At 38.7% G+C, this 21,836-nt stretch overlaps 1 protein-coding gene across 2 annotated transcripts; it reads right to left on the reverse strand.

The window, feature by feature from the left end:
* Positions 1-45: 45 nt before the first annotated feature.
* Positions 46-20,513, reverse strand: LOC113066920 (serine/threonine-protein kinase WNK1-like). Of its 2 annotated transcripts, none has more exons than XM_026239054.1 (24): positions 20,446-20,513; positions 17,621-18,769; positions 12,633-12,805; positions 12,311-12,531; positions 10,882-11,039; positions 10,463-10,551; positions 9,860-10,079; positions 9,357-9,621; positions 8,995-9,119; positions 8,793-8,879; positions 8,560-8,673; positions 7,604-7,689; positions 7,357-7,507; positions 7,081-7,197; positions 6,706-6,819; positions 6,562-6,616; positions 6,336-6,476; positions 5,423-6,162; positions 3,994-4,092; positions 3,450-3,895; positions 3,171-3,364; positions 2,982-3,086; positions 2,703-2,893; positions 46-1,842 (listed from the first exon to the last, which is right to left on the reverse strand). In XM_026239054.1, the coding sequence occupies exons 2-24, from the start codon at positions 18,311-18,313 to the stop codon at positions 1,555-1,557; spliced, it is 4,872 nt and encodes a 1,623-aa protein (XP_026094839.1). In that variant the 5' UTR covers positions 18,314-18,769; positions 20,446-20,513; the 3' UTR covers positions 46-1,554. The 2 variants fall into 2 exon arrangements, with proteins under 2 accessions (XP_026094839.1, XP_026094837.1); XM_026239052.1 differs by having other exon boundaries at positions 19,783-20,507.
* Positions 20,514-21,836: the final 1,323 nt, after the last annotated feature.

Genomic DNA, 21,836 nt, shown 5'->3' on the forward strand with positions numbered 1-21,836 from the left:
AATTCTGGAAAACACATTATAAGAATAAGCACAATGTAGTTTGAGGAGGGAAAAGTCCAAAATGTTTTATTTAGCATTTGAATATATATATGTATATACACTTTTTTTTTTTTAAACACAAAACCATAGATAAACACCAAAAGGACCCTGGATGGAAAACATCAGCAGCAATTTTTGACCCCACAAATTTAATGCTGTTTTCTATGGGAACAAGTGAGTTGTAGATAGTGAAAACATGCAGTTTTCAGAAGATCAGTAATGTGACAGGAGCGTGTGACTGTGATTAGTGGTATTTCAACAGTTTTTACTGTCTAAATGTGGTTGTGGTCAATTACAGGATTCAAATCTGTTCAATCAAGTATCAAAAGTAACAAATAACCCATATCCGTTAAACCTTTGAACGATGTGTTTTCTGCATTGCAGTAACTTTAACCTTCTCTAGAGAAGTCAATCAGATCACTTTAGAGGTGACGGGATGTCACTTCCGCAAACAATTGGCACTTTTTTTTGTGTATATAATAAAATAGGAAAAAATGGTTTGGGGGAGTGATATCAACCAACTGGTTGAGGTGCTGTAGTTTAATACTGTACTTCTGTGTTGCTGCAGTCAAATACACAATATTAAATATTTTAACAACAAAGTTGGTCACTGCCCAAATATCAAGTATTTCATTTACTACAGCATGGGCTGTATGACATATTAAACACAGGGGAAGACATAGTCCTGTGGTTTAAGGCTAGCTTCATTCAAATTGAAAACAACATGTGATTGGATGAAGAAATATGCTTTCATCAATATACAAACAATGCTCAACCTTACCCAAATTAAGCCTACTATCCACTTACATACAAAAAGGTGTGGACAGGGAATAGTGGTGACTGTCTATATAAGATCCACTGTATTATTGTAAGTTCATCATAAATGATATATAAAAAAACAAAAGGTCACGAATGAACAATGCTATGAAATACATGCAAGCTATAAAACCCTGCTTAAACCTCCCTCAACTGCACATCCTCTTCCTTTCGTTTCAACCTCCAACATAACAAAATGACGTCCTTTAATAGTGGTCTCTGAAAGGGATTTCCTCCCAACATTCCTACCAACCTTCTTTATCCATCTTCCAACAATCTAGACTCTTATGTAGGATACACATTCAGGCTTGTGTTGGTGGTGTTGTCTTCTCTTCTCTTTCCATCTCTCCATCCATTCACTAACATGTTATTATCTCTTCTCGAAGTAAACCACAACACCATCACTGCATTACACTGCCTGACTTTATTACAATAAGGACGGTATCCGTACTATAAGGCTATATAGCTTATGTTTAAGACAACTTAAACCAGTTTAACCTTTCCTGTGCCTCTTTAACAAATGTACACATTCATCTATCTGTCTTTTAAATAGCAGGTTAAGCCAGATTCAAATAAACTGAGTCACATTATATGGATCTGAAAGTCTTTCCAATGTAAACTGTCGGATAAAACATTAGGTCCGATAATCACAGCCCCATTAGGCACAGCTGTTCCCTTTCTTGTGCCAACTCTGCTGTTTCAGCTCGCCTGAGTGGTGTGTAGAGTAGTTGACCCGCAGTTGTTTCCGGACTGGTGAGCTGCTGAGGGTACGAGGAAGCCCGGCTGTTGTCCTGCAGGGGTAGTGCTGGATGACAGCGGGCCCGCCTGAGTCCACGGGGGTACGCTGTAGGTGGGGCAGGTGTAGTCAAACTGCTGACTGGTCACACACAGTGGACCCTTCTGCCCAGCTGAGGGGTTGATGGTGGCTGGCATGTGACCACCCATGGAACAAAGCTCACCTGGTGCAGAGTATTTCCGTGGCATCATCTGAGAAAGAAAACAGTTGGCCTTGATAAGTAATAACAGGAATAAATCTTGATTTGGTCAATACAGGCCTGGTTTCACACAGTGCTTAGACCAAGCAAGGATGAGGCCATTTAATGAATTTTGATAAACGTGCCTTATGAAAAAAAAATAATAATAATAATAATTACTGGTGTGCATCTTGAGACAAAACAAAGGCACGGATATATTTCAAGATCAGTCAGTGCACTTTTTTTTTCTCAGTTGAAACAGTTCAGACTTACATTTTAGTCTGGGACTATGCTTAAGCTTTGTCTGTTAAACCAGAGGAAAGTGTTTTTAGCCATGCTAAATAACACTATAATGCACTGAGCTATTGTGTATGTCACTGTACAGGCCAACCGTTTAAAGCCGCAGTTAAACAGAACCAGTGACAGATCATTTTTCTGCACTGAAATAGAAAATGGTATAGGGCGGATACTTGGTTTAATTCATTGCACTCAAAAATGAATGCCAGCTTGAAGTCGATGTAGAGCTCTGTACCAAAACCTGCCGAGGTCTGACTCCCAGTGTGTGTGTGTGTGTGTGTGTGATATTAACATGTTGCTAAGCTTACAGCATGATACTATGCAGCATAAAAGTGCTTGAAACACTCAGAAACTCTACTATCTGTTTAAACAAAAAAGTATTATAATATAAAAAAATCCATATAAATCTAAATATTAGAAATAAAATACGCATTCTGTTCCAAAACCAAGTTTACTTGTTTTATCAAAGGCAATTAGAGTCTTCCCATTTTAGGTTCTGTGATAATCTACATCTAAATGTAAATTATATTAAACATACTTCTTGTTTTTTTTTTTGAATAGTAAGAGTTAACGTACAATATGGTTGTGTGCAATCTTTTTGGAGCTTTTCTTGACATGTGGCATCTTGTTCTTGGCATCCCTGGCCCAGTTATCAACCAGCTGATGGAGGTCAGGTGTGAACGTGCCCTTGTGTGGCAGATTAGCAGCAGGTGCTTGGTCCTGGTCCTGGCTCTGTCCGTTCTCTTCTCTCACTGGACTTGTGGTTCCTGTAGGTTACAAATAATATTCCTTGATTAGAAAAATCGGAGCATTTTGAAGAAAAAAATAAATAAAATCTAAATAAAAAAGTGCTACCTTGCACATGAACGTTTGAGCCTGGTAAGGTTTCAGATGGTAAAGTCTTTCCAGTGCCTGACTGATTGACTGCAATTTGACCACTCTGTACAGCTTGTTTGTTCCCTAGACAAAACCCAAACAACATTTTCATGCCATTTGAACACAAGCCCATGTTACAGTAGGATGTAAATAACTAAGCTCTGATACCTTGTTGAAAAGAGGCAGTGCCGCTACCACTTCTTGACCTGGTCCCCTTGCCCTTAGTGGGTCTCCTCCTGCCTGACACAATGGCTATGGTGGGAGGGACCACCACAGAGGATGGCGTTTTGCCCAGACGTGTATAGAGTTGCTCGATTTCCTTCTTCTGTTTATTCAGTAATGCCTGGATCTCGACCATATGCCTTGCGAAAAGAAATTCATTTTCAAGTTCAGTTGGTGATCACGATACACGGTTTTCATGACTGAGCTTGCGGAAAACACAGTTACCTCTCCCTGAGCTTGTTCATCTCTCGTTTAAAGCCCTCATCTTCTGGTTCCGAGTCGTTGTCACTGCTGAGGTAGTGATTGGCGATGGACACGGTGGAAGGGGTCATTTTAGACTGTTTAGAAGAGTCTGGTCCCACGGCAGAACTTAGAGAAGAGGTCTTTCCTTCTGCTCGAGTCACTGAGAAGCGGCCCACATTGATGTCCGTGCTGGAAGTCACCTCAAAGCGGCCGACTGTAGTGGTAGATAGGATGGATTCAGGGCTGACCCTGTTAGGCATCTGAGATTTATGAACGGTGTTTTCAGGGCTAGAGAGAGATGACGGTGATGATGAGGAAGAGGTTGACGATGATGTTGTTGTTGTTGATGAAGGGGTGATGGAGGAAGATGAGACTACAACTGCTGGATCTTGAGCAGTGCCTGGGTCTTGATCACTGGCCACAGAAACCTGAAATGTAGGATGCAGGATGTGCATGAACTTGCTGTAAAAAATGTAAAAGCATACAATCTGAGCCCTAGTGGACACTGAGAAGTCTACAAGGCTACCTGAAATCTGCCAAGTGTGAAAGCTTTCTCAGGTGGCGTTGTTGCTGGCTCTTTCTCCTCAATGCTGGTCTGTCCATCTGGTTGAGTTACAGATCCAGTCTGTAACAGAGAATGTGTGCACAAATATGAATGAGAGAAAAAGAAAATTGTCCATTTTAAAAGGTCAATGACAAAAAAAGTATACTCTTGATTTTAGAAATATACTCTTTGAATTCAAAATGGTTTCATTTGTTTTTGAAAATAACAATGACTTTTTTATAATTTTAAAGAGAAGTTTACATTTAATAACACTAAACATGTCATGTGATTTAATCAGCAAGTAAACTTTATGACGCATTTTTTCTTATATTTTGAACTTTTACATGCGAATGTACACCTTACGCCGCCTTCACACTGGCAGTTGAAATCAGCTCCGTAATACGAAATACTCCCCCAGTGGACGTCGTACTACACCGATGAAAAGCTTCGGAAGCGGAGAGATTAGAACGACTTATATTGTCTGTATTTGAATATGCATGTCAGGTCAGCTAATTGTGATATAGTGGTATACAGGGCTGCAACAACCCTGCAATCGAGCGAGAGAGACCAAGTGTCATCCGAGAGCGGGGGCCACAATATTTAATTTTTCATTTTAATTGTATTTAACTGCCCTTATAATGTTAGAAAATCATGAAAATTAAAAAAATGACATGACAACTTATCGTTATAAAATCATTATTTATTTTATTAAAAGTTAAGAATTCAGGTTTGTTTATCAGTACCATAGCAACGCCAACTTCCGCTGAAATTGTCGGATAGGAACCGTTCGTAACCTTTCGCAAGAGTTCAATTTTTTGAACGCATCCGGATTACCAACGGACAATTTTTTTTCGCACCGCACTCGTACGGATCTGGTTCGTAGCCATTCGTATCTCCATAGGAAATGAATGACTTCCGGTCATTTCGTTGCCGTATCGGAACTGATTTCAACTGCCAGTGTGAAGGCGGCGTTAATCATTATTTTTATTTATATTCAAAATTATTACATTCACAAATAACATTTAGTTGTTATTTTGTATTTTGTGGGGACAGGTTGTCCTCTTATGACATTAATTCTTTCCCCTGCATGCTGGTTGCACAATGTGTCAGTTTTGTTTACAACAAAAACTATATAATTTTATTCAAATTATAGTATTTATTAATATTTCATAATAGTATTTTATTTTAGTATAGGTTTTAGTAATTTTATTATGTGCTTTTGTCATTATTATATTTCTATATTTCTTTATTTCATTTTTATGTCAGTTAAAAATTAAGATATTTCTAAATTTCATATAATATTTTACACTGGTATGAATGCAATTTTTAATGCCATCTTGAATAACTAGACAAAAAAAATTATTCTAATACCGACACAGACACTAAATCAGCAGTTAGAAATGTTCCTCACCTGTGGCCTTTGTGGGGACAGATCTGCAGGTGGTGTCTGGGCATAGCTTGTAGGGGTCAAAATAGAGGCAAAAGCACCAGGTGCAAAGTTCCCACTGGAGCTGAGAGACAAACTGGAAGGCATCCCACCGGAGACAAAACCAGGAGTGTTAGTGCTGATAGTGTTGGGTGGGGAGGATGTGGACGTCTCTCCAGATCCATCTGGTGGGTTAGAGGAGCTCTGAGAGGAGTCCTTGAAAAGGGAACGCAGCTTCTGGTCTAAAGCATGGATGTCTTCAATTCCAGGTGGCTTCCCCTGAACATCACTCTCACAATCTCCTGTTGCAGATGACTGCGACACCGGGACAGAGGAGGGACCAACTTGCACTTGCTGGTTGTCGGTTTGAGCTTGATCCAAGCCATTGCTCTCAGCCACAACATTGGGAGGAGTCTGGGAAGGGGTGGAAAGTGACTGTCGACGTGGTGCTGGTGATTCAGTTGGGGCTGGAGAAGGAGAAGTCCTCCCTGTTATGGTTTGCTGAGTGGTAGATGGTGTAGGAGTGCAAGCATGAGTTGTGACCACTGTCGGAGCTACAGTGGCTGCTGGGACAGGGCTCTGGAATAACGACTGAGAAATAGGAGGGATACAGCTCTCTGGGGCAAGACCTCCAGGTGTGGCTGGCACCACAGAAATCTGGGTTGAGCCAGGGGCAAAGCTAGCTTGGTCCTGCTGAACAATGCTGGCTGATGTGGGGTCAGATGCTAGACGTGAGAATACGTGAAATCAGTCTTACATGTTGGGTGGTCATATTAAAATGTATTGCCATATCAGCTTCATCAGCTATTACATGGCAGATATAAATTAAAACAAAATACCATAAATAATTCATGTACAAGTTTAAGCACTTTTTTTTCTGAGGAAATGTAAATCAGACCTGGTATGGAGTCTTCAAATGATGTGTTTGCAGAAAGAGGTCCAAAAATTGGCTCCCGGAGTCTTGCTTCAGGCACAGGGCTAACTATGAAGCGCCGGCCTGCTGAAAGTACAACTTGTGCTGCCACGCTAGGTGGTATACCTGTTAAATGTGAAATATGTCAAATGATACAGGTTGCAAGATGGGGCAGATAAAATATGAGAACATCACCACAAACTACACTCACCAGGCACACTGGATGTTAAAATTTCAGGTACTTGCTGGCCCAAATTACTGCCCACCTGAAATAACAAGTGTTAAAGGGAATTTAAATTTCATTTGTGGTATACAAATCCTTTGTTATTATGGTGTGAAAAATCATCAACTGTACCTGATTTTGGTTATTTTTCTGAGCCTTTCCTTTCTGATCGGCCATCTGAATGACATATCTAACCTGCTCTATGAAGGTCTCCCGCTCACTCTCCAAGATAAAATTGCTTTCGATCTTGAAATCACACACACAAGTAACAAATTTATTAAAATCTAATAAATCTATTTATTATTTTTTTTTTTAAACATTTTGGATACTGAAAGTCAACATTTTAATCCAGAAAATGCTAAATGAAAGGAAACCCCCCCCCCCCCTACAAATAAATAAAACCCAATACATACTGAAATAAATATTATTGTAATTTCAAATGAAGAGGTCTCTGGCAATTAAACCACTCTACTGAAAAAAAAAGGTGAAAGTAAGAGTAAGGTGTACCATAATTTCAGCTATTTCTACTGGATTATCTCCATCTAAATCAAACTTGAATGTGACCATTTTCTTGTTGTGGGTTTCCAGCTGACATTCAGCAACTCGGTCCCCAATATTAGAAATCTGCAAAAACAAACAGATCAATAACCCCATGAAAGTAAATTATATGACATACTAATTTTTGTTCTTATAATCACACTGTTTATATAGTAAAATACAAACCAAAGTGTAATGTATTGCCACTATTAAAAACTAATCAAATTAGATTTGATCATAACTTACATTCAGCACATTGAGCTTGAGTTTGTTCTTGGCCATTTTTTCGTGGCGTGAGTGACTGCGTACAGAGCGGCTCTGGGGTCGTTTCATAGAACGTCCCTCATGCCTGCCATCGTTCCCATCGCTCAGACCAGATGCAGGATCAGAGTGACCACTGAGGGAACCCAAAACATTAGAAACTGTTGGTTAAACTACTCTGTACTGGAATGTCAATATGAAGAAAAAGGAGTTATAAAAAAAGATGTTTCACCTTTCTGTGGAGACTGGAACCAGAGATGTTTGAGGATGTGACTGCTCTCCTGGCTGCGTTTGGGAGTGAGACACACTCACTGGTGCCTGTAACAGAGAATTCATTTATGATGTTAGAACCCCAGGGACTCCTAATCATGATCATCCAAAACACAAATCACAGGGAAGAGACGTTCTTTGTCCAGATAAAAAGGATGCAATGTGGATACAATCCGGAGTAATGCCTGCTGAAAATTCAGCTTTGCCATCACAGGAATAACATTTAAAAAATAAATAAATAAGCAAAGAGAAAAGAGTTATTTTAAACTGTAATAATTATTCTGATTTTACTGTAGTTTTAATCAAGTAAAATATAGCTATAAAAAGGCCAAAACACTGTATTAGTGTACTGACATTTAAAGTACTGACATTTAAAGAACATTTTTCCACATTTACTTATTCCAGCATCTAAAAACATACCAGTGAACAAAGTATTTTTGTTTAGCATTATAAGTGAATTTTAAGAAAATAGTGTAAAAATAAGCAATTATGTTCACCACTACAAAATGCTATTTATAAATATACATTCTATTTTTATATGTGAAAGCATTATATCAGCCATCAGCACTGTAGATATTATTATCAGCACTAAAAACCCACATTGGCAAACAGCTAATTCACACACCACAGTGTTAGGCACAACTAGTACCTGACAGGCCTGATAAAGAAAAAAAATAGAGCTGTTCAGCATTTGGAGGTGGTGAGAAAACAGGAGGGCTGAGATGACATGCCCATATCTGACAAGTATATAAGAGCAGCCAGCATGCAAGGCAAGGATGGAGAAGTAAAGAACAGTAGGATTAATGTATGAACTGTTAATAAGTTGGATGTTGTGCTCAAAGCACACAACATTCATCAAGAAACATGCAGGTCAATGGAAGATGCAAGGTCAGTCACCAGAGGGCACTTTTACTGTACCTGTAAGACTTGAGGGCCCTGAGGTGGAGTGCTGCCGTCCTGAGGCGGCTGATGGTACTGCAAGGGGACGACAGGCTGAACGGCAGAGGGCAGAGTGGCCGTCTGACCCATCCCCTAAGAAGACAATTCATGTATACTCTCATTTATGTTTAACTCTGGTTTATGTTTAACAAACAACAGATCTATAGAGCAAGATGTTTTTGTCTTCATATTACGGATCACGTGGAGTGTACCTGGGCCGAAGTTCCAGTCTGGGCGATGGGACCTGGGGTCAAAGTACTGCTCGGCTGCTGCAGAGGTGCCTGGGCTGGGTGCTGGGTCTATTGATGAGAAGCAATTTAGAAACAAAAGTAGTTGTTTTTTTTCTTCAGGTTAACATGACTAGCTCTGTTTGAAAACCAAGAACGGTAACAAAATACGGAGAAAATGACACACCATGCTTTGTGGATGGGTGATGGTGTGCTGTGGCTGGGGATCAGGCTGTACAGTGCTCAAAGATGTGCCTGGCTGGGCAGGCTGAGTCTCAGGGACGGACGCTGAACCTTGAGGGTCCACAAAACCTACAGCCATGAGACATTGAGACTTTCAGAACATTTTCCCATACAAACACGTGTATCTTTTCTTTTAAATTCATTTCTAGCATTTTTTTTGTTTGTTATCGTTATATTGTATAATTAATTTTCTCGTCATTACTTGCTCTGTGTATAATGCTTTGGCAATATGTTAACACAATCATGCTTATAAAGTACTTTTAAGTATTGAAATTCAAGCAAAGTAACTGATTTTGCAACACTAACTGGAAGCAGAGGCTCCATGCTGCTGCAGTTGCTGGTCTGCTTCATGTTCTTCAGACTCCATAATGACTGAGGCCAGAGCGGGACCAGGGGGCTTGGCTGTGGTGTTAAGTTTTGAGGAGTCATTCTCCTGGACCCTTTTCCTCTTTTCTTGTTCCTCTCTTACAAGTTTCCTCTGCTCTCTCTTACGGGAGAACAGGGACACTCTGTCCTTTATGGCCTTTGCTATGGTCTTGTGGTCACCCTCACAAACATAGCCCGAATCAACCTTAAGGAAAAAGATTAATATGATTTGAACTTTAAAGACAAACGACAGGTCAATGTTATAAGATGGGGGAATTCTGCAAATATTTAGGTGTTTTTTTACGCACTGAAAGGCTGCAGAATAAATATACATGGATAATTACAAGCAAGGCTAAAAACAAAATGAACCAATTAAAGATTCAAAACATCAACTGATTTCAATCCGTAGTTAAGTAATAGAACAGAAATCCAAGTATCTTTACCATTTCTTGGGCAACATCATCTGGGACGTCTTTATTTAAGTCAAAGGAAAACTCAATGGCTTCATTCTCTTTGTATTTCCCTTTAAGTTTCTTTACATCCTCAATGCGTAACAACAACTTTATGGCCACCAGCTCTCCATCATCCTCCTCAGCCAGCTCTACACGAACACCAGTTTCCTCCTGGAAAAAACCATGACTTAGGAGGTCCTTGATGCAATACCTAAAAAACAAAACAACAAATAAAAAATTAAGACCTGTACCAATATTTTAATGAGAACATATATACATATATTGATCAGTGGAGGAAACTGGTTTACATACAAACCAATTTTATGGCAATGTTTTAAAAAATAAAATCCACTTATTCCTCAGTAGTGACATCAAAATGCATTCATATGTGTCTCTGACTCAGAAATTTTTTATGTTAAATGTTAAATAAAGCATGCAAAATGTCACTGGAAACTTGTGAGATCTTTCCTCCCATTCTGACGTATCCCCATGTATGGTTGGCTTAAGCATAAACAGGTTAAGAACATAAAATACACAGAAGACATTTATGACCTTAAATTTGATCAATCTGGATTTAAGTGAATGTCAACCCACCTCTCATCTTTATTCTGACGAATGCAACCCTCAATGATCTCCTTCACTTCAGGAATAGCCACTTTGTCAAAACTGCCAGGCTTCACCCCCTGTAAACACGACACAGAAAACAATCAAGTCACATGTAAAAAAGCAAACTTGGGGCCAGATTTTCTCAAAAATACTACATTGAGTTACTCAGGCTTATGTTTGTATTTATAACTGTCTGATACCATTAGGTTGCTAGGCCAGTAACAGTTACGGAGACTGGGCTACAGTATTTACTGGTAGAGAACAAAAACTACTTACCACTGTGTGAAAAAAAAAAAAAAAAAGTAGAAAGGAAACACCCCCAACAGTGTGCAAAAAAGGGGTGAAAAGACTAAAATAGTGCAGCAAACAAAGGGACTCTTTCCTCCGCCAGTGAAGTGTGGACTTACGCTGGTGACTCTGCGATAGATCTGAGCTGCATTCTGACACTCGGAGTAAGGGTACTCAGAAGTAGCCATCTCCAGCATACACATCCCAAAGGCATACACATCCACCGACTCGTCATACTTCTCCTCATACATCTCAGGTGCCATGAACTCAGGAGTACCTTAAATTAAAAGAATGGTTCAGAACTCTCTCAGTACCCTATTACAACCTCTCATTGAAGAGGTGAGAGGAAGATGAAGCTGTCGCTGAAGACCGCTTGGGCACAACCTGCGAGAAAAGAGAGAGGTAGAGGAAAGAAGAGCAAAAAAGGGATAGAAAGTAAAAGTAAAAAATAAAAAGAGGAAGGGGAAACTCCCCTCAGTTAGACCGCAATGATAAGAAGCCCAAGTTTCTCCATGTAAGACCTTCAAGGGTCTGGACTGCGAATGAGAAAAACCAAACTGGTGCACAGCACTCACTCGAAGGCCTGGACTGACCACATGATTCTAAACAAGTGAGACTGAATTTAAGAAATCAACATATTTGTGGTTGTTAACCCAAATAACAAGTTTGTGGTCAGAGGGCCTGATGCTTTCATCACAAGACCAAACCGTAACCAAATGACCCACTGATAAAGGTCTCACACGGACAAACTTCCCATACTGATAATGATTCTGACTGATGTGTGTCACATAATACTGGTGGACTTACCAGGCTCATTTCTGCATACTTACTGTCTGTACTGCAGTACACTAAATAATCCTTAAAGTAGAATAAGGGGAGACCTGAAATTAGAGCCTAAGGCTTCCAAAACAAACAAACAAAAAAACACAAAGATCTTAAAGCTAAAAGTATGAGGGAGATGAGCAGAGAGTTTAAGGCTTTGAGCACTGACACACTAAAAGAACAGGTTGGGTGAACAGGTTTATTAGCATCATCATCATCATCATTAAATCATGGTTGACTGAAGAAACAGACCACAAATTTCCAAACCAGAGCAAAAGATCACTCACGGTACCTGGCAGCCCAGGGCTCAACTCTAGCTCTAGTGTTATCCTGAGATCAGATCAGGTTTCCCTGCAGACGAGTCACAAAATACCTACAACCGCTCCACATCTACTTACTCTGTCTGTGGGCACCTGCAAATGTTGCAATGAGGACAGAAGAAAAGACAAAAGCTATGTTTGAACTAAAGGAGGGTGTCAAGAGACAACTTCCGTAAAGCGGGAGCCCTGGTTAGCTGTGGTTCAAGCGGTCAGGGAAACGCTGTGGTCTGCTTTCTCACCACTGTCATTGAAACACACATTGAATAGAAGCAGAAGAAGAAAAGAAACTTGAAAAAGAAACACGGAATGAAGGATTTGCTTTTCCCTCAACCACAAATGGGAGTCTGACAATTCAAATGGATTTCAATTTGGAGGCAGTAATGCAGTTGCAAATACTTAGCCGTACCTATGACGCTCTTGGCAAAGGAGGTCCTCTTGAGGGTAGCCAGACCCAAGTCTCCAATCTTAACAGATCCAGTAGGTCCGGTGATGAAGATGTTGTCACACTTGAGGTCCCGGTGGATGATGGGAGGCGACCGGGTATGAAGGAAGTGCAGCCCCTTCAGAATCTGGCGACACCAGCTGCGCAGGACTTTGATCTTCATCTCCTTAAACCATTTTAGATACCTACAAGGGCACCGAAAACAAATAAATCATAGCAGGTGGCCTTGATGACAAAAATGGCTTAAAAAAAAAAAAATCTGACAGGAACAAATAAGAGCACTTACGTCTTGAGTGTCCCAGATGTCATGAGTTCAGTCACCAGGACAATACACTTCCTCCCTTTCAAGGATGATTCCCAGGAGTCGTAAAAGCGTACTATGTTGGGATGCTGTAGACCCTTCAGCATTCCGGCTTCCTCTTTAAAACGCTGCCGCTCTGACTTGGACAACTTGCGATCCTGAAAAATAATTTCTTATTTTATTTTAGAGTATTACAAAAGAGTACAAACCAGTCTAAATCTGACTGCACTTTAAATATTTTTTTTTTGCAACAATGCCAAAAAAAATAACAAAAAACCTTCTGGGGAAAAAATTACATTATAAACTAGGGGAACAAAAGAAAACATTACATTTACAAATGCATTTAGCAGATGTTTTTTCCAAAGTGACTTATAAAAGAAGAACAAAAGCAATTCTTCAAAAAGCCAACACTATTTTATACGTTTCACATTTTATACAAAATTATACAGGGCCAGACTTACTAAGAGCTTGGGCTAGCACAAACCCTCTGTTGGTGTTAAAAGTTTCCGTCAGAATTTACTAAAGACGATGAAGAGTTATTTTTGTGCCTAACATTATTGCATATACATTTTTAGGATTTTTCCTTTCGGACTCAAAATTTATGGGAGGGGAGTATTTAAATGAGTCATGCCAGGTGATTTACTAGGTTTGCCATAGTCAAGTTTCTGGCATTTGCACTATTATTGCACCCAAAAAACTGTGTTCTTAGTAGATTACTTGAACCTGATTATCATTGGCTCTACTAGTTAGCTTCCCTATGCTTATTTGTGTGGCTGTTGGTAAATTGTGTGGTCATTATGGATATGAGCTGGCTGCGTCTGTGTCAATATTGTCAGAGGATAACCTTTTTATGGGATCGCATTCATATTTACCTTTCTTTTAAATACACACTCGAACCCAACAGCTTACACACCTCTGTGACTTTTCAGTTATGAAAAAAAAGCTGTGTGCTGAATTGTGGTTTCATCAAGGGGGAAATGCTGCTACTTCAAAAACCTCATTTGCAATCAAAGTAGATGGTGCAGCACTAATAATATCATCTACAAAGTACTTGGCTCAAACCCTGTCCAGCAGTGTGACCGTTTTGCTGTGTGCACCTGACTAGTTAAAAAAATTTCAACTGCCGATTCTTAGTTGACCTACTTTTGGTGCGGTCAGCTGCTATCTCTGGAATGAGAATCATTTAGCCATGAGTTCGCCTTTGCCAAGCCCTGGGGCGACTGTCGTTCACTGTAAGTTAAGGTTAAAACTTCAGTAACTGCTCACGTGTACAACTAACACAATTAGTGGTCTTTAACACAATGCCTTAATGGAGTGAAGCCCTGTCCAAAGCCATTTCAGTGCCAAACGATGTGGGTTAGAGGAAGGGGGACTCTTTACACCCCACCCTACAGCAGACCTACTTTCTCCCCCTTCCTCTTTGACTATTCCAAATATGTGGTGCATTCTCTGGCCTATGTGACCAGGCTAGCAAACCATGGGAGTGTTTCCCTAGAAGAGGGGCGGCCTGCACACTGAACTCACATACACATACCACTTCAGATGGAAGATAAGGAACTAGGATTAGTGAGAGGATCTGAAACACAAATTACCTGGATACTAAAAAATGTACCAATGTAGTTTAGTAGGTTGGGACAGAGTGCGGTGGTCTTGGTACTTATAAGGGGCCGCACATATAGTTTGGACATGCATAAGCTCCATCTATCAGGCAGAAATGTTAATCTAAAAGGAGTAAAATATTACAAAAAGTTTTAAAGTTTGAGGTTAGTAAGATTTTTTAAATGTTTTTGAAAGAAGTGTCTTATGCTCATCAATGCTGCCTTTATATTTAAAAAATACAATAATATTGTGAAATATTATTACAAGTTCTATTTTAATATATTTTTTAACTTAATTTATTCCTGTAATGACAAAGGCAAATTTTCAGCAGCCAGTCTGGTCTCAAATGATCCATCAGAAATCATTCAATTATGCCGATTTTCTGCTCTATCTAATTTTTCATTATTATCAATGTTGAAAACAGTATTACTGCATAATTTGTTTTGTGGAAACATCTTTTAATTTGAACAGCATTTATTTGAAATAGTAAAGGCTTTGTTACAAAACTTGTCCCTTCTGAAAAAACCCATCCCAAATTTTTGAAAGGTACAGTTTATATTGTGTATGTGAAGTAAATTAATGACTGTACTATTTTAACACTTAAATAATTTCTTTCCATCAAGAAAAAAAATAATAATAATAATAAAAAAAAAATAAATCTCATGAAGTTCTCATGGGATCACAAAGCCCAGAAGTGGTAACAGTAATCAAACTTTTAGCAGAAAAAAAAAATGCAAATATTTTAATAAAATGGCTTAAAAAATAGTTAACTTAAAAACATTTAAAATAATAAATCATAATAATAATAAAAATACATGACAAAACATGTCAACTGGGAAAAGAAATCTTTAACTCAAGAAGTTGCTTTAAAATGAGTGGTATGCTACAATGACTCAATTATCTGGCTAAACCGTTTAAGAGAATATTTAATGTGGTATTTTGAGGTGGACGCTTATTCAGAGGGATCTTCCACAAAAAAAAGAGGAGCATCTGAGATCCATTTTCTTTTTGTGGTGACCTATATATTGTTCAAATGTGTTCAGCATGTGAGAAAGGAAAGAAGAGAAATGTGGGAGGGGAATATCCCTGAGTTCAGCATAAGGCGCTAGAGACAGATGGCCTTGTAGGGGAGATACACAGGGCCTTTCCTTTTCTGCAGCAGTGTGAACTTGCAGCTTGTAACACATACCGTTGTATCACACAAGACAGGCCGGGAGACAAAAATAACGACAAGTGAGACATGAAATGTGAAAAAAGTTAGTTAAAGAGAGGCTAAAAGCTAGAGAAAGGCTTTTGTTTCAGCTCAGTGTATGAGCTGGCTACGTCTGAGGGCCATGAGCAGGCAGGAGCTCACGTGAAGCTGCCTCGTCATCGCTCTGCAAAAAAAAAAAAAAAAAAAAAAAAAAAAAAAAAGACAGCAGGAGCAACTGAGTCGAGCCTTGGTAAACCAGCTCACCATGCTTCACACAGGAGACTACAATTGCTTTGGTGGTTGAACTTGACCCACTTTTGAAATCACACCTGTATGTGGCACATCAGTGCATAAAAAAAAATAAAAATAAAAAACAATGAAGGAAGGAAGTCTCTGAATGCAAACTGACTACTCCGAAGTGGGCCATACAACTTATGAGCTGGTGATTTTCTGAAAAAGGTGTTGTTGCTATGTACAGTTGTTGGCCAGCTTTAGCATGCTCTCTATGCAAGCACACCTCACAGAGATTACACAGACTTTTATCATACCATAAACCAATACAAGTGGAATGAGTGCAAAAATGTACAAAAGCTCATGTTTCTCACAGTTCATAAAATAAAAAAGTAAATGGCTGAAGACTGCAATTTATAAAAGCCTGTTTCTGTAACAAAATAAAGCATTATAAGAAATTAAATTGTTTAATATAAGAATCTTACCAACCCCGAACTTCTGAACTGTAGTATTAATTCACATTTGCATGATATCAATTGTAATTCCAAGAAATAAAGTCACCCTGTAAGATCTAAATTTGCAATTTATTATCTTTTTTTCCCACTGACTTGGAAACTCCTTGAATAAATATTTTTGATTTACTACATATGCCACACATCTTCCAAAACACACCTGGTGGTCTAAAATAACCTAATTAGGAAACAAGGATTTTCTACTCAAGATTGATACTACAATGCTGGAGCTATGGCCAAAGATGAGAACAGCTATAAAAACACTGGCCAAATGCCAGATGGGACAAGTGTCAGGGGTGTGTATTGAGATGCTTCAGAGGTGACAAGTTCCAAAGGTGTGACAAAGGGACTAGTAAAAGTGTTTCCGCTCTCTAAAGAGACTATACAGCAAAATTAAACATGAACAATACAAGCTGATGACACAAGGTGTAGGTGGGGCATTGAAGTTTGAATCAAACTGACTTGTCATTAGACTCTCATTAAAAGGTACTGTACTGGAAAAGACTCAAGAGAGGAATGTAGGTTTCAGAGAAAGATAGTGGGGATGTAACGATGCACCCCGAGCTGATTGAAAATCGATACAAATGTGTGACGATTCAAACGGTTGGGATGTTAAATCACAATACAGTTGGGGATAGGAGTTTACAGGAATGTATCTTTAAGGGGAACTGACTGTCTTTAGAAACTATAAACCATAACCATTCTTTTCATCTTGCCTCTGTATTGTGTATATTATAGTTAAATATGTTAAATCACAGCGATAACCAAGGAAACACTACATTGCAGCTGTCACACAAAATCCACTAAAATCATTTTGTTAAAAAAAAAAAAAGTCGAAAAAAAATAGAAACGAAAAGAAGACTGTATAGTGAATCATATGGTATCATGAGTTGAGTGTGAATCATTACATTCCTATGAGATAGTCTCTACTTTAGTCACAAACGAGCAGTTCAGATAGTGATTTATCACCGCTAGCGGACAGATCAAGAGTGCCAACAACGGCAAATGTTGCACTTTGTTATCCTAGCTGTGACATCCTACCCATAAAGCGCAACACTCAGGCTTCAGAAGAAAAAACTCCATTTATTTTCTCCAAAGGTCAATTGAATTATAACTCATGAACCTTTAAAGACAGAGCTACTGTCAGTTCAGAGTTTGTTAAACAACAATTTATCCATTTGCATTATTTCAACTTTTTTATTTTACTGGTGAAAATGATGCTGTACAGAATGAAGCACCACAAATGGTGCAATTAAGTCATCATACATAGTACATAGTCTAACGGTCCAATTTTTGTAATACTTTTTTCCTTCAAATAAAAGAATATAATGTGTAATTGGTTGGCCAGGTTCATGGCCTCTGATGCTTAAAACAAAGACTGAAAAAAGTAACTGAAATTCACTAATGAACTAAATAAAGACAAAATACAGGTAACGTACCTGCAACTCGCACCATGCCACCTCCACTGTGGTTTCAGTATCCAGACCCTTGTAGACTGTCTTAAAAGAGCCACGTCCAATCTCAATGTCGAACTTCAAGAACCGGCCATCTGGCGACGTCCCGACTGCATTTGTCTCAACTTCTTCATTGTCCTCTGGCTCTGCCTTCGCATCCCGCAAATCGGTCTTAGCTCGTGCCTTATCTTTACCTTCATCCTCCTCCTCTTTCTCATCTTCTTGTTTTGCATCAACACTATCTCCAGACTTCAACTCTGCAACAAAACGTGGTGCTTCTGCAGAAAGATGATGTGTAGTATTCGCAATCAACACTGGCATTGACTCTATGGCTGTCTCAACACCGTCACCCTCCTTCTTTTCTGGTGCAACCAAACCTTCAGATTGTGTGGCCACAAAAGGGGCTTTGGTTTCCAAGGCAGCATGGGAATCAGTTGGGATGGTAAGGATTGCATTCTTGCTGGGCAGCTCCAGCGCCGTAGCATTGGAGTCGCTGATGACGCTGCGCCGAAAGAAACGGTGCTCTGCCTTCAGTAGTTCTCGCTCCATGGTGTGGTGGCGACGGCGGACCTCGACCCCTAGACGCTCGCCCACCAGCGTGTCTGAGCTGGAGCCATTGATGTTCTTCGTAGGGGGGGAAAGGAACTTGACCATATCGTTGCTGGGATTTTCTGACATTTCTCCACCAAGTGGAGCGAGAAGTAGGGTCAAATCTTATATGCTATCCATGCATGAAAAAGAACAACAACAGCATACAAATTTGATAATGAGAAGAGGTTGCATCAAACCAAGTGAAAACTTGCCAAACCTCAGTCCTCTCAAAACAGCAGTTCAGAGAAAGTCAATACTCTTGCAAACAAAAGTGTTGGAGAGGAGCACAGGAAGTGCTTGGTGATAAACGTAATGCAGGATCCACGCACTGATCAAAAAATGTTGTTGTTGATGACGATAATGATGACAAAAATGAGACCTCACATCCAGCTCATCCATCCTGTGTGAAACTGTGGGGTGAATTCAATCCACATAGGGGGTCTCCTGTGGGGGCAGGGCAGTTAGCCTGCTGATAAATGTGATAATCACTTTTAACCCCAAGGTTGTGCCAGAGCACAAAGTTCAACTGTTGCATCTGATTCACTGAAAGAGACAGAAAATACAATTTAACCAAGGTGGTTAGCCACAGTTAACAAATTTACACTCTACTTAAAAGGCAATGGCTTTTCCACAACCATGCAAATATTAACCCATTTAAAGAAGGTTAATGAGAGTTTATTCTCACTAAAAAGATAGGATGTATCATTTATTACTGTAAAAATAGACCAGTCATACTGAAAGTTTTATATAAAGACAGTATGAGGAAGTAACTTTGATTTTTAAACAAGTCAAATTCAAAACATGCAATACATAACTTTTTAAAATGTATATAGTTCTAATCCTTTTTAAACAACAACATATGTCATGTACACTATCTTTGTTTTTAAGAAATAACTGGAAGTAACGTTAACGTTATTCAATACTGAACAAATGTCTTCAGGACAGTGAACATATGTTGAGGGATACGTAAATTAGATTTGTCCTTGCCATGTGTCGTATATGGTTTCAAATAATAGAAAGAAAGAAAAAAACATTTGAAACAGTTGTTTATCACGTTTTTCCTTTTGAGAAACAAAAAGTAAGTTACAATACTGAAGATCATACTGGCGACTTTCCGCTAATACCGCGAGTAATAATTATTTGATACGTCGTCTTTATTTTCTTCACTTAACTTATATTTTATTTCCTCTATTTCACTTTTTCCCCCGTAATTTTTAAGCTTGAACGACTCATTCCGCATTCACAATCGAGGAAAATGACGAACAACAAATTCCCCAAATTTCTTTCTTTTGTATTCCCCAAAAAATTGAAGTCATCCGGGGTTGAAGCAACATAATAACGAGAAAATGGATGAGAAACGTTACATTTGTTTAGATGAACTGTATCCCATTAACGTTACGTAAAATCTCTTTCCACTTTTTAAATCTGGCGTTAACCATAAAGAAGCTAAAACCAATGTTAACTATCGTTACTCAGAATTATATAAATATTAATCACGGCTTCGTTTAGCTTCACCCTTGACCATTTTGTCACCACATTTAAGACAAAAAACGTACCATAATGTTAAGTAAGTGTCGTCGTCATCATCTTCAGTTATCGGTGAATAACCAACGGCCAACTCTAGGTTTTTACCGGTGATTCCCCAAACGCGCGTGCTCAGTTTTTGAAATGACGTTTATCCGGCGCGAAGCAGGAGAAAAGATCAAAGTCTCTCGCTTAACGTAACTTGAATCCAATGAAAGTCCAACAAAATGGCTAATGTCAGTTTCTGTGCCTCCGCTATAACCGTCTCGAGAGATACTGCGAAGTTCGAATGTCAAACGCTACAACAACGCGTAGCTTCCGCTAATGGTTGCTCGCGAGACTGCAGAGCAGGTTCTCTTTGTTATTCCCTTTCAGCTGACCTCGATTCATTTTGCCTGTTCACTCTTCTATTGCATGACGTCGTACGTGCGAACGATGCAGGGCAAGTTGACGTTACAGCATTTATATCAACAGGATGCAAAACAATATTTGAAAAGCCAAGATACTATATCCATTTATGCCGACACAAAACTTGGCTTTGGGTCCAACGTGCTCGCGAGCGCTTTGTGGCTCTAGTGTTGACAGCGAAAAATCCCTTGCAGATGTGCATGCGCATAGTTCAAAAATGCGTAATCTGCATGCCATCGATTCCCTACATTTTCATCATCGCACGAATAAATGCAACATGAACAAACCGGTTTCGTGATCAACAATAACCCGGACTCTGTCCTTTATCCGAGTAATGTCTTGCAGTTAGAAAGTAGCACCGCCCATTACAGCATGCCGTGTTTTAAAGGAACAGTTCACAAAAAAAAAAAAAAAAGGCAGTTCTGTGAACTTTTACTCAACTTGCATTATTTTAGCTCTTAAGTGGAACTCAAAAGGAGAAGTCAGGCAGAATGCAAGCCTCAGTCCCCATTCACTTTCATTGCATTTTTTCATAAAATGAAAGTGAATAACTGTTTTTATTCTCTGTGTACATGTCATGATAACCTCTTAATAAGAGGTCATTTAGAATTGTCATGTCAAATCACTTTACCCTAACTAATATAATTGAAAATAGGGCAGGTTTTTTCTTTCATTCACTTTTTTATGTGAATATGTATAATAATTAAATAAAATTAAATATAATAAAATTAAAAACAAAGGTACAGAAAAAAATAATGCATATCTTACTAATCTGGAAACAAAAAAATATTAATAGTCATATGGTGTCAGAAGGAAAGTAAATTTCTAAGAAAAACCTGTTTTACATCATCAACATACATGTATAGGCCTACATATACACATTTTTATAGAACGTTTAACAAATATTATGTATCCAATATTATACATTTCACAATCATCATTGCATTATATGTTTTGATCCCACAATTACAACATTAATGCATTTAGCAGACACTTTTATCCAAAGCAACTTACAGTGCATCCAGGCTATATACATATTTTAACAGTATGAGTGTTTCCCGGGAGTTGAACTCTCAACCTTTTGCACTGCTAACACAATGCTCTACCACTGAGCCACAGGAACAACATAGCTTTGATAGTTAAACTAAGCTTTTAAATATAATAAGACATATAATTGGTATTTATATGCAACTGATATAATGCATTTTATGTAAGTAGTATGTTATACAATTCTCACTTATTTACATTACAAGATATCATCATATTCATCATAAAACTGAAATGTTTTTTTCCTAATAAACTATTGCATTATTTATTTATTTTCTGATTATTTCATATGCTAGGATTTACAGGGTGAAGAATGAAATAGAACTGTAAGTTACTAAGATGTAGGCATTTATTAGGCAAGGAAGTGTGTTGTGATTTGCATATCATGGTTAAATATAACATGGAGCATATAATAGTAGCCTACACCTAACACAAATTTCACAGAAGAGAGAAAACCATGTTTTATATAAAACATGAGAGTGCATAATAAATTATGACAGAATGTCTATTTCGTGTGAACTCTCCCTTAAAGACGAATCAAACCCCAACAACTGGGGTTTATCTCTGTTCTCTACAAACTGACTGAGGGGTGATAAAGGGTAGCTTAGAAATGTAAATGGTTTGGGCCAGG

Source organism: Carassius auratus, chromosome 50, assembly GCF_003368295.1.
Source record: "Carassius auratus strain Wakin chromosome 50, ASM336829v1, whole genome shotgun sequence".
NCBI lineage: Eukaryota > Metazoa > Chordata > Actinopteri > Cypriniformes > Cyprinidae > Carassius > Carassius auratus.